This window comes from Mytilus californianus, unplaced genomic scaffold (assembly GCF_021869535.1).
Source record: "Mytilus californianus isolate M0D057914Y unplaced genomic scaffold, xbMytCali1.0.p SCAF_4, whole genome shotgun sequence".
Lineage (NCBI taxonomy): Eukaryota > Metazoa > Mollusca > Bivalvia > Mytilida > Mytilidae > Mytilus > Mytilus californianus.
In genome coordinates this window covers 105,493,469-105,507,166 of record NW_026262690.1, presented here as the reverse complement: position 1 = coordinate 105,507,166, position 13,698 = coordinate 105,493,469, and the positions used below count along the sequence as shown (strand labels likewise).

At 30.8% G+C, this 13,698-nt stretch overlaps 1 protein-coding gene across 1 annotated transcript; it reads left to right on the top strand.

Moving 5' to 3' along the window:
• Window positions 1-213: 213 nt before the first annotated feature.
• Window positions 214-11,694, top strand: LOC127738985 (uncharacterized). The gene is made up of 4 exons (XM_052250488.1): window positions 214-240; window positions 494-1,374; window positions 3,549-3,606; window positions 7,973-11,694. The coding sequence occupies exons 2-4, from the start codon at window positions 694-696 to the stop codon at window positions 8,494-8,496; spliced, it is 1,263 nt and encodes a 420-aa protein (XP_052106448.1). The 5' UTR covers window positions 214-240; window positions 494-693; the 3' UTR covers window positions 8,497-11,694.
• The last annotated feature ends 2,004 nt before the right edge of the window (window positions 11,695-13,698 follow it).

Sequence of the window (13,698 nt, the reverse complement as noted above, 5' to 3'; positions counted from 1 at the left end):
GTTTATATTGCCATAACGTGCGTTTATCCATCAAACATTTTTTTTAAATTCTAATTGGAAATGTTATCCATCCATTCTAATTATACCTTTTAAATTAAATACCAGAGTATTTAGTTCTGTAGTATTGATTTCCATATCATGCTAAGTGAACCGTGGTATAGCTAGTATCGATTTTGCTCACACTATTTGCACACACTATCGTCACTTTTGTACACTATATCTATGACGTAAAGATGACAGGTAAAAGTGTCGATAAAGGTTTTTGAATATTTCAAAGTATCTGTGTTATATATATATATCTACAAACGAATTATATTTACCAAAATTGGCACTTTTAATGAAAGTCATTGCTATATGTTATAAGCGAAAGTTTCATTTGATTAGAATTTGAATTTGTTATAAATATAGGTATATGTATAAATATCACTAGTGTTTAGAAATGTGTATATATATAGTTTCATTTTAGTTTGAATATATTATATAATGATTTCAGGTAAAATGGTGTATTTCCGGTATACCAGTGAAAGGGTCCTTGTACACTGACTTGTGCCTCTCAAATAATCTGGAGAAAAGGAAAGTGTGAAACAAATGCAGCAAGTTCAAAATAACATTAAGAAAGACTACATCAAGATTGCACCACTTGATTTCAACAGAACAATATAACACCATAACTGTATTCCCTTTCGTAAAATTATGACACAAAAACAACGAGAAAACTTTTACAGAACATCAACCATCATCGTTGAGCATGGGAAGGAAGTACTCTTGTTATTACTAGAGGATGATTTATCTAAGCGAAACCTGACTTTAATAGATTTTATTAACATAAACCAGCATGCAATTTATCATCTTTGTTATAACAAACATTCGTGTTGTCAGTGTACTGGAGGAGCATTCGCAAGAAATACTACTTCACAAAGAGTACTGTATCCATGCCAACTAGATATTTTATTTGATAAAACTGGACCGACAATGACAGGTCATAATTTGAACAGCAGGTCACAGTTCTGTTGTAGTGCTGCTAAACAATCTTTAACAACATCATGTCTGGACCTAACACTTTTGAGATGTTTGTTAATTAACTTTGCCCCATCTTGTACCGGTGCTGTCAGAAAAGACGTTGATGATCTAATTAAGTACAGGAACATTCTGTATGGTCATTCACAAGAGGCAAAAATGTGTGATACAGATTATTCTGGTTACAAAATACAGATAGAAAGCGTTATACTTTCAATTGCCAAACAATGCAACAAAGAACAGATGATAAGGCAAAAACTTAATGATGCGACAGTCAGACCACTGGATGAAACTATAAGCACCCAATATCAAATTACACTTTTAGATGAGATGCGTCGTGAGAAGAAAACAAAGGAGGTATTTTGTTTTAAGGAGGATAGTATTTAACAGTTACTTCAATATTTAAACATGTGGTAATTGAAATTCCCTGTTTCGTGACTTGAAAATCAAGATATGAAGTGAACACATAAAAGTTTCAAAATTTAGCGTTTAACAGAATTTCAATGTCATTTAGGTACTCGTCTGTATTGTTTCCATAATGAATTTATTATTGCACTAGTACCTCTTTAAAATGAATCTTTTCAAAGTTAATGTCTACGTTTGGTTTGTGCATGGTATTTATAAATATGGAATGTACAGTATGTCCATCTACAGACAGTGTTGACCGGCAGTCTTCATAGTTAAAGATCAGTGCATTTGATTACATGATCTGTATTTGGCAAAACTTTTCGGAATTTTAGGCCCTCAATGTTCCTTAACTTCATACTGTATTTGGCCTTTTAACTATTTTTTATTCGAGCGTCACTGATTTTGATCATTTACATTGATTGACAATACATACTTTTGTTAAAAAACTACTGGTGAATTGAGGTTGGTGTTTGAGCATGTTAAAAGAATTGAAAGATACGTACCAACTAAATTGTACAAATAAAATGCCATATTGACACAAGGAAAAAAGATTGTTTGATGGCCGAGCATGGGAAGAAAAAAATATTTGTAATGTGAAAGGGGCTTGGAAAGAAATAACAAATATAAAGAATAACAATATAATGAGTACAGACAATTCTTTGAGGAGATATTCTTAAAAGGATCCAAAAGAAGAGGGACAATTTATGCATGGAGTTATAAATATAAATTATCAAGAGATTACAAAATTATTCTCTAGCATTTTTTATTATAGAAAACGAAGCTTCAATCGCTAAATGTGTACTCAACATTACTTGTGGCAAATCATTCAGCTTTATAAGGTGTATGTTAATAAAGTCTTAATTTTAAATTGTTAATAAAGTTTTAATTTTAAATATGATTCTAAATCGTCAGTCACTCGTCTTTCGCGAGGGTTCCTAGATGGAGATAACCATATATCTTTTAACACAAACATTAAATGCAGGATCAAGATTTTTTAATCAATCTTTTGAAATAAATTTCGAGTGTAAATAAATTTTTTGAACATTTTCAAAATTCCCTCTTTACTCAAAAACACAGTAACAGATTCATATGTTTACAGTCAGGTGTTTACAAAGTATTTCTGAATATTTATTCGAAAGTCTCAAATGCCTAAACATAAGTCAAAACTGAAATCTTGCTAGATTTAAAAAAAAAAATAGTGCAATTATCCAAAAATTATCGAGTAGAACTTTTTTAACCAAAAACCAAAATATTATTGGAAGTAATTTATGTACATGTATTGTCGTTCAGAAACAACATATTCTTATTTGGTAAAATCATACTTTTATCCAAATTTGAAACTTGGCATTATTTTCGTTCACAGCAATATAGCCATGAATATTTCAGAAAATATGAAAACTAATTGAATACGGTTTAAGTCTCATGAGTACGTTAAAAAGACTTTTAACGAATTTCAGTAAGTCTTAAAACCTTTATGATTTTGTTCCAGTTGGTGAATCAAACTCAGGGGAGATTTGCATACATCTTAAGAATACAACTATCTAATTGAAAATTTGAGGTACCCTTCCCAGAAAGTATGATTTTGCATGCCTGAAGATCTTCATCGCTTCCTTCAAACTTTTTGTACGTACAATCCATACCAGGATGTGTATTCTAACAATAGAACGTTTGATGTTATTCATAAATGCATGCACGAACAGACGAATTAAAAGAAGAAATATAGCATGAATTGTGAGAACTTTTCGGAATACTCAATCGCGAGATTGAGCCATAAGGATAATGAAATTATACACCTACCTTCTGTTATTTTGATTTTGTTGATTATACGTGATTTTAGAAAAATTAATAAAATGGTCATTAAGATTAAGCAATAAACAAACGAAATATTTCAGATATGATTATTAATTAATTTAATGGTAGGTTATCTATCCATTTTCTGCTAACCCGTTTACTTTCGAATGATTTTCGTCTTTTTTGAAAAGTTAGAGTAGCTCTATAGGAACCTTATACAAGGAGTTTCTTGAACTAAATTGTTTACTAAGGAAAATCTTAACTTATTATGCAAACGGGCCCAGAAATCTTGTATGAGTTTATTGACTTCTAAAAATATACTTTTATTTCAGACAATTGTTAATATGCATGATGCATTGGAACAACAAACAAAGAAAATAAATGAAATGAGTAAGTATGAATTTTTTGTTTGTTAGTCTGATTTTATGTCCTAAGCAGTCAGCAAATTGACCAAAACAAATTAAAGTATTATGCTTGTCACAGAATCCTTGAACACAGTTTGTTTTATTTATTATCAATCTCAATTAAAAAAACGGGCCTTTTTCTGTCATTCGAAAAACAGTAATATAAGAATTCATGAGCAATACAACAAACAAAAACTATCCTATATAATATAAAAAAAAAGACCCTGCACATATCAGAGTCACTATTTTTTCCACAGAAGATATCTGCTACTTCAAAATATTTGTTTTGTTTCTTAAACGGCTTAAACTCACAATGCAATTATACGGCCATGAGTGGTTGACTGATACGACGTGTGTGTGTCTCATTTAACTAGTGACATGGTTTCGTGGTCTTAGGTCTCTAGATACCAGTAAAATTATATCATCTGTGATTCTAACGATAGTGTGCTATTCTTGAATGTGATATTTTGACTTAGTGTGAATTTGCATGGCGGGTGATGAATGCATCGCAGGAGACTCTTACCCTGTCGAAGCACCGATCCCAATCCGTTTAGATTTCATGCGATTCTGTCAGTTTTCTTTGTTACCTTGATTTGTCTATTCCTTATGGATTTACGAGCATTTAACATCGGTAAACTGAGAAATGTATTCGCTCATGTTACTAATAACTAAGATCTATAAGACAGTTTCATATTTAATAGACAAACACAATAAAACACAAAAATGGCGGTAACTCTGTACGAAATTTAAACCGTGAATGTTAATACATTTTCATAGTGGCACACTTGTCAATGAGACAGCGAGTTTGTTTTAAATACTAAATTCACATACTAATACTTAAAGCGTGACAAATAACTCAAAATATAAAGAACTTTTGACTAGTCCTTCTTAAAAGAACAAATTTTAATTAATATAAAACATCTTAACTTAAGTGTTACTTTAACTTAGATTTCACTAAGACTTCCCTTAGACTCTTCAGTATTATGCATAAAATTACATAAGTCTTTAATCAATTAAGGAATACTTATATCGGAACCTTTCTTTAATTACCATCTGAAATATGTTAGCTGATCGCATGTACTCATCCGTGCAAAAGTTTGTTTTGATTATTTACATTGATTGAACAATACATAATTTTATTAACAACTCGTAGTGAATTGATGTTGGTGTTTAAAAGAATTAAAAAATACGTAACCAACTAAATTGTATAACAAAAATGCCAAATTGGCACATAAGTAAAAGATTGTTTTGATCGACGAGCATGGAAAGACAAAATACTTGTCATGTGAAAGGGGCTTGTAAGGAAATAACAAATATATATAACCATCAGAACCATACAATTCAACAAATGACAGGTTTCAGATTTCAACCAATGTCAAGCGGTGACGATTGCGCCAAGCAATGTATTCGCTCATGTAACAAACAACTAAGATCTATAAAACTGTTTCATATTAAGTAGGCAAAGACAATAAAAGACAAACATGGCGGTATCTCTGTACGAAATTTAAACCGTGAATGTTAATACATTTTCATATTCGAACTCCAATTTACGGGATAAGACCAGATCGAGAATTTCAAGTGGGTAAAAAAAAACATAATAAATTAACCAAGTAAAATGAAAGTGTTTGGCCTTAGTGCTATAAATATAAAAATAAGTTGATGTGGCACGATTGTCAATGAGACAACGAGTTTCTTTTAAATACTAAATTCACACACTTCTAATTTAGACGTGACTAATAACTTAAAATATAAAGAACTTTTCACTAGTCCTTCTTAATAGAACTAACTTCAATTAATCAAGTTAACGTCGTCACACATTCCGACCTTCGAGATAAAAAAAAATACACAAACTGGTTCCCACTGTTTTAGTTTGACTGGAACATGAATCTCGTTATTTCAGGAACCAAGGACAGCCAAGCCAAACAACATACCGTATTTAATCAATTTCTGTTTATATCCTGGTCCAACCAGATCAATGTCTGAAACTCATCATTCAATATAATTGACTAGTTCAAGACCTTAAAACAATGCGATAATAGAAACTTTTGATTCCAGAGTAATGCTCGAACAAACAAATATCAAATCAGTGATTTCTTTACCACAAATTACTTAAAACTTTTACTTGGATCTTTCATAGATTCATAGATTTGATTTGGAAGTTTGCCTGAACGTAGAGATGTGGTAATGTAATTCACAGATATCGTGGGTTGAGATACTATTTACAAAAAGTTACTGTTCCATTGAAAATAATCATTCTGTGAATTGTAGTAAGATTTTTAAATGCTTTTTTTTCAGTCCTAGCATTGAATTTTTGTTTGGTTTTTTATTACATAGCTAACATGAATTATATCCAGGTGTTGACACTTATGGTCCTGCATACTCTCGGTATCACATGTTGTCATTCACATACATATATATTTCTAAAGTTAATTATGAAAGTTTTACACCAAATCCATCGGACATCGGAGGTGTTCAGGTCTCGATTTCGACATTGGGAAAGATGGTGTATCTATTGGTTGAAATTGAGCATTAAACTAGCTTTCAGTAATTGCGAGTAACAGATCGAGTTTTTAAGTCTTTTTTCGATGTCTTGTTATCTTTAATGCTTTGTATCAATTGGATGAGATTTTCCTTTCCAATTGATTTCAACAGTTTGTTAAGATCTTATGTTGTATTGTTATACTACTGTACCAGGTTAGGAGAAGGATTGAGCGCCCACAAACATATTAAACCCATCATATTCTTAATGTCACTGTCCTTATTCGGGAACTTGTAATCCAATGATTGTCCAACGTTGTTGTCAGTCATTCGTTCATTGTTGTACTATAAATTAGGCCGTTGTAGCATTGCCAATCATACCGCATCTCCTCGTGTTATATTTCAATTGGTAAGATTGATGAGTAGTGTAGTTGCCTTAATACATGTAAACCTTATACATCTATGGGAAGTATGTTTTATATCTATTACATTAATATACTCCTCAAATAAAGTTGTGCACACTTCCAACGAGATTAATGGAGGTCAAACTTTGAGAGCTCATATCTTTGTAGAAAATGATTAAATGATCTGAAATTATCAACCTTTATTTTTTAAAGGATGTTGCGGGTTATAAATATGCCTCTCCAAATTTTTGTTCATTTTTATTTCAAATGACATGATAGATTCTGTTCATAGGTACTCAATTATGCCATCAGATTCAACACTTCGTCAATGTTGTGCGTTGTATGCATTTTTTTAACTAGACCATGTGGAAAAAAATGTTAGAATTGTGGCTTTCATTTTGACCCCTTTCCTCAAAGTTGTGAACACTGTAGCTGTTTGAAATTTGACCGCCACAACTGACGCCCTTTTGAATATACAAATGATTGAAGGTAAAGAAAAAAAATCAACTTGAAAGTTAAATTGAGATTTTGTTTTACTTTATTTTCAGTCAGAAGTTGTATTAGTGTACATTTTTTTAGTAGTATATTTCATAGTAGTAGTATAGAACACTTTTATACTGGTAAAGAGGTATAGAGTTATAAAGGCAAGTGCCTGAGATGAAAAAAAAGTATGCGTTTTGTTATTGATAAATTAGACGTAAGTCCCTCGCCCAATGCTTTTTCATATCGTCTTTTATAAAAAAAATCAAATTATATTTAAAAAAGAAGAAGTGGTAAGATTGCCAATGAGACAACTCTCCACAAGAGACCAAATGACACAGAAATTAACAACTATAAGTCACCGTACGGCCTTCAACAATGAGCAAAGCCCAAACCGCATAGTCAGCTTTAAAAAGCCCCGAAATGACAAAATTAATGTAAAACACTTCAAACAAGAAAACTAACGGCCTAATTTACGTACAAAATAATGAACGAAAAACAAATATGTAACACAGCAACAAACTACAACCGCTGAATTACAGGCTCCTGACTTGGGACAGGCACATACAGAATGTGGCGGTGTTAAAATGTTAGCAGGCGCCCAACCCTCCCCTAACCTGGGACAGTGGTGTAACAGTACAACATAAGAACACACTATAAAAATCAGTTGAAAAAGGCTTAACTCATCAGATGGATACAAATAGAAATACATCTAACAAATGCACAGAGTAGACGTGGACAGGTACTTGTACATCCCAACAACAAAAAGACACATTTATGTTTGTCTGCGTTCCTTTCGAAATAGTGGATTCCGCAGATAAGAATTTGCATGTAAAAATCCTCACATTTGTCATACCAAATTACTTCCATTTTTATTTAGATTGAGTAGTAACTGTCAGTATCTTCATAGACAAAAATTATACTGTCAAACCGTGATTGCACGAGGCCAAATTATACACAAGTTTTTCTCATTATTCATTTTCTTTTCAGATCGGAACGGCAGAAATATTTTAAGCAAGTTGATGTATTCCATGGATTTAGTTTGCTGTAGTTTGATCTTTCCTTACGTTGATTTTGTTGCTTTTATTTTTATGTTGTTCCTCTTCATTTGTGTCTACTTTTATCTATTAGAGTACTTGCCAAGTAATTTGGTCATATTCCTATTATCAATTGTACTTTTATTTATCGTAATCATTATTACCCCAGATATTTTAGGGACAGTAATTTTGTTTATAGAGTCAGGTTTCAATTTTTCTCTCTCGGTGTATTCTAATCTCATCACACGTGAAACAGTACCCGCATTGTTCCTTGTATATTATATTTTTCTATTCAAAGTTAGATTTAAAATGAAGAACTTTTCCGTATCACTTAATTTCATGATTATAGTCATTCCATTTTGTTTTTGCTCTTTACATTACCTTTGGCCGTATATTTTATCATTTATATTTAATAACTTCAAAATGGTTATTGCCATTTTAAGTTTAATTATCGGTTTGAAATGTTGTATCTGGTAGTAGTATTTTTTATACTTTAGGGCCAGAAATTTAAGTAATTAATGAGTCTACTGGTTTAAATAAAAGTGTCAGACCACCAATTTTCCCACTCCTATTTAGAACATAAAAAGTAAAACTACTCTGACAATAATCGTGGTTTTAATGTTATTGTTTACTTAAACTAAACAAATTTGCAGAAATAAAACTTTTAGTGTTAGAAAATATATTTATACCATTTTAGCCATATTTTATTTGTCCATGATTTTGGATTTAAAATTGAGGATTTATGCGCTCTAAAGTATACTCTTTTAAGATTTCCAGAAAACCAGGGTTTTTTTTAGTAGTAGTTGACTTTCGAACAATCGTGTTTCACTACAAGACGTAAAATATTGGTTAAAAAATGGAGTATAGAAAGGTGATACAAGTACAACTCAGGATATACCTGGGTTTAACTTAAGGTAGGCTGTGACAATTGAAAAAATTGATTGATTACATAAGGGTTTTGAATTGGTGGTATGACATAATAAATTGGTATGACCGAAGTTTGTGATGACTTTTGAAATGCAAATACGCGAGTGACTTAGATAATGATGGACATACATCCATATGGTTTGTTAAATTGACCAGGTGACATAACATATGACATATTATATAGGGCACAACCCATATTTCACGGTTCATGGCATTTATTTTCTACCTTTAAAATCATTTTAAATAGTGGAATCGACTTACAATCACACAACTTGCTGCAAAAATGAACATGATGAATGAGACTTTTACCAACATTAAGTGAAATGCCTACAATATTTTTTCTGTGACTTTGAACAAGTTTTTTTTTATGTTGAGTCCCAGTTCTCATATACTAATGCTTACAATCATATGAACTGATACTGATATGATGCATCTGGTAAAAAGTTACAATCTACATTAGGTGAACCTTGCCTACATTTTGTGCTTCTAAACATTGGTCAAGTTTTAGTTTATTTCTTAGTTACCAATGAACCTAAAATCAACGAGCTTTATACATTTAGCAGAGAAAATAGGCTCCAATGATTACATATATTTGATGCGTCAGTGACTAAAATTTCCCCAATACGTCAATTATATGCTTAATTGATTTTGATCAAGTTTATATCGATTCAAGTTCTCTGCTACTAAGTGACCTACACTCATATAACATGATGTTAGGATAAAATTTAGGGGACGATTTAGATATTCTAATTATATTGTAGTCAACATTGGCCTGCATTTGTTGCTCCGGTAAATTTGGCAATGGAAATTTTACCTGTTATTCCGGTTCTCAGATACTAAACGGCACACAATGATTAGATATGACAATGATGTCAGAGAACAAAATATCACATAACATTATTAAAAACATATCTATATTTTCTGCATCAGTGTTTTTGGTAAATAAGTTTCCGAAAACATTTCTTTTGCAATTTTAATTTAATTTTACTTGTTTTACAGGTTTCCTTATTATGTTTGTTATCAAAATACAATTTTAGACAACGGTAAGGCATTTTCTGTGGTTCTATCATGACACGAACAAAAATCTGTCTAAAACTTTTAAACAGGCCGCATATAAAAATTGATTATCTAATAAAAAATAATGAATAGAGCATTTCGATACATGAAATTATATAAACTATATGCAATCATATATGAAACACAAGGAACATTTTGAGTGGTCGTTCTTTAAAAGCTGCTTTAACTTTGTCATTTTAATTGATATATAGACAAAAGAAGTATCTTATCAAAAGGAAAGATAGTCGAAACTGAAAGTGTAAATTAAAAAAATAGGAAGTTATTCAAATGATCTACAAATATGAAACATTTAATGTTTTTTCAATGTGATTAATAGGGTGTAGCTCATTGATTCTGCTTTCCTTTAGTACCTCGGTTGTCATAATATCCCAGCAGATGACAAAAATACAGCAGTTTAAACATAAACAGAGTTTTATGTAAAAAAAAAAGATTTTGCTACTTTTTACAAAGAAATGTTTCAAACAATTTGACAGCGTTAAAACTAGCTTATTTTACTTGTTTATGATATATTATGAGAGAAAATACTATTTGTACGTATGTCATTATTTCACTATTAACAAACATGTTAACAATCAATTTTAAAGCAATTTTTTAAAAGAAAGGCATCGTGAGCGAATTTTGAAATTTCTTAATAAAAGACTTTCAATAACATTTTTTTTAAATGCAAGATACGGTTTGACACTAGCCGTAGCTTAAAAATTATGTAAGTTGATAATGTGTGTAAACCAACACGTTGGTCCCTCTGGCTATTAAAATGTATATTGTTTTGGAACCACTGTATTGTATATAAATGTTTGTAAATATATGCATATTCTTGTACATATTTAGCAACCTCTCTGTACCTTTGTGTCTGCAATGTTTATGAGAATAAAGATGTCATTATTGTTATTGACACTGCATTTAAAGAAAGTATATGTCATGACTATTTTCTTAACATTGTTATATTTGATAATGGAACTTTTCTTGTTATGTCTTTAAACGCTCTGTTTATTTATTTCCATTCTAAATAACAGATCTTATATTTTGTTGTTGGTTGCTTAACGTCCAGTGAGAAATATTTCATGCATTATCAGGACGGTAATAACAGATGTTATATATTATACATGTACATTCTATTGTCGTGTGTGTTTTTGCAGTGTAATCGTGAGAGTTATGTCCCTTTATTAAATAATGTAATTTTGTTATGCTTTAATCTGTCTCTTTCTGAATTGAAGTACAATGGCACCAGACGTGTTTTTATTGCTCTCAAGATATATTAGATGAACGTCACGAGAAGGCTTGTATATACCTCCCCGTGTTCGTAATTCAGAGTATATACAAAACATTGGCTTCTTTAAAATTTAATTTATTTCTTAAAATTTCAGTTTAATCTGATAGGGATTTCAGTATATGTCCGTTCCATTTCCGATTGAAGAAATTGGCTTGTTCTTTAAAATCAATCAGTTACGACTTACACTTACAAGTTGAACGGTTAATATAACTTGTAATGTTACTATTACTCTTAAAGTCATATAAAACGATTTTCTTGTGATTATAATTTTTATCTCATTAATTGTACTGTAAATTTTCTTCAACATCACAGATTTCCTTTTTATAGTCTTGTTTTACTTTTTGTTCAATTATAATATATCATTTACTGAGCTTTCAAATAAAGAAATTCAGTTGAACTTATATCATCAGTATTATTTTGTTTACCACTATATGCATATGTTGTTTCGTACCTTTACAGTTCCGGTATTTGATATAGTTATTAAATTAAGCTGTATTTGTCAAAACCTTTCGGAAATTTGAGTTCTCAAAGGTCTTCTTCGACTTCGCACTTTATTTGTCTTTTTAACTTTTTTAATTCCAGCATCAATGATGAGTTAATTGTATCACAGTTGAAAGTCAGTCAGTCAGTCTCACATGCAACACCATTCAGGAAAGAAGATAAACATTAAGTGCACAAAACCGATGGTTCTGGGGTAACCTTCATAAGGCATGCTCAGTTTTTAAATACTGTTTTACGAATTAAAAAAAAATGTGGCTTTATAAAATCCCTTATATCAAATTCAAATTGTGATCGACTGTAAATCGGATTTTGTATGAAAGAGATAGTCAAAGTATGCCCATAAAAAATAAGGTTACATGTGCCCGTTTATACCTACTGTTCAGTAAAATTAAATCCGACTTTTCATAGTTAAAGATTCCGATAATTATTTAAACTAGAGGCATTAAAGAGACTGTGTTGCTCACCTAGGTATATGTGCATCTTCAACAATGGATGTTCTCAAACATTGTAGACAAGAATATTATTTATGACGAAAACTCGTTTTTTGTTGTGATCTTGTATTGCTGATCATTGTATGTTTATAGTTTCTATCTATCTTCTATAGTGTTTGCCCAAAACACAAAAAAGTGCAATAACTACTATACGAAGACAACTGACTATTTCATCTTTGCTGACCTGATTGCAGATTTGGTCTTACTCATTATTTTGCTTTTTAAACTTTCTATGATAGTTTTGAAGTAAAAAGGCAAACACACAAAAATATGTTAAAAAATGTTAAAAAAAAAATGCTGAAGGAAACTAACTCCTATAAGGCGTCAACTAATGATTTTGGCAATATTTGACTTATTTGCAGATCTTGCTTGGTGGAATAGTATTTGTTTTAATAGTTTTTATATATCTACTATAGTTTTGAAGATGATAGGCAAAAATGCAAAAAATGTGTAACAATCGTCAGTTAAGGGCGATAATTCCAATAAGGAGTCGACTACGATTTTTGCCATATGCATATGACTTGTTTGTAGTTATTGTCATGTTTATCTTTTTTTTCTATTTAAAGTTTCTGTCTGTCTATAATAGTTTTCAAGTTAAAAGAAAAAAATGAAAAAAAAAATGGTAAAATATGTCATTTAAAGGAAATACAGATCTATATAGATAATCTTTGTAACATATCAATTTGCCCTTTGAAAAGCACATTAGTTAAAATGTAACTATTCATAACATAAAAATCAAACTTAACAATAAACTAATAAGACAATAATGGTCAACTTGAATAATAATTGTATTGATTGAATCAGAACTTTTAACTTAATCATAAAATAGAAATTTCAACATAAATGCATTTTTTTTTATTGAGGATATCCATATAGAATTGGACAAAAAGAGACAATAACTCCTTTGAGAAGTCGCCTGAAAATTTTGTTGTAAATGGACAGTAGCTAGATTTCAACATACTGAACATGTTTGCCCTGTTTAATTATTTCCTTCTAAAGCGGTTTTACACTTAACATCCCAATGATGATTGTAGTTAAGTTTGGTCCAGTAGTTTGAGAAAAGATTTTTGTAAAGGTTAATGGGTGACAACAACGAAGGCGACGTACGCCAAGTGATGGGAAAAGCAAAATCTTGCCCTTTAGTCCGGGCGACCTTAGAAGAATGTTATTGATTCAAACAGTTTTTTCTGGAAACGGATGTTAGATTTTAGAATTTACAAAAGCAATTTGACTACACGTGCTTCATTTTTAAACGTTTCTTTTTGTTTATAATATAACAGACGGAACTTCAAGTAATGGAACGCCCCAGCTGCCTTATGATAAAGATAATCATATCATTAAGGGTTAAGATATAACATGAAGCCAATTTTATACTATAACGGCATTTGACTATACTACTATGTCAATTCACTA

Bases quoted from the DNA above. Each gene is read 5' to 3' on its own strand.
- LOC127738985 (XM_052250488.1), top strand. From the start codon at position 694: ATGACACAAAAACAACGAGAAAACTTTTACAGAACATCAACCATCATC. The intron at 1,375-3,548 runs GTATTTTGTTTT...CTTTTATTTCAG, and splicing joins GTGAGAAGAAAACAAAGGAG to ACAATTGTTAATATGCATGA. The intron at 3,607-7,972 runs GTAAGTATGAAT...TTTTCTTTTCAG, and splicing joins AAAGAAAATAAATGAAATGA to ATCGGAACGGCAGAAATATT.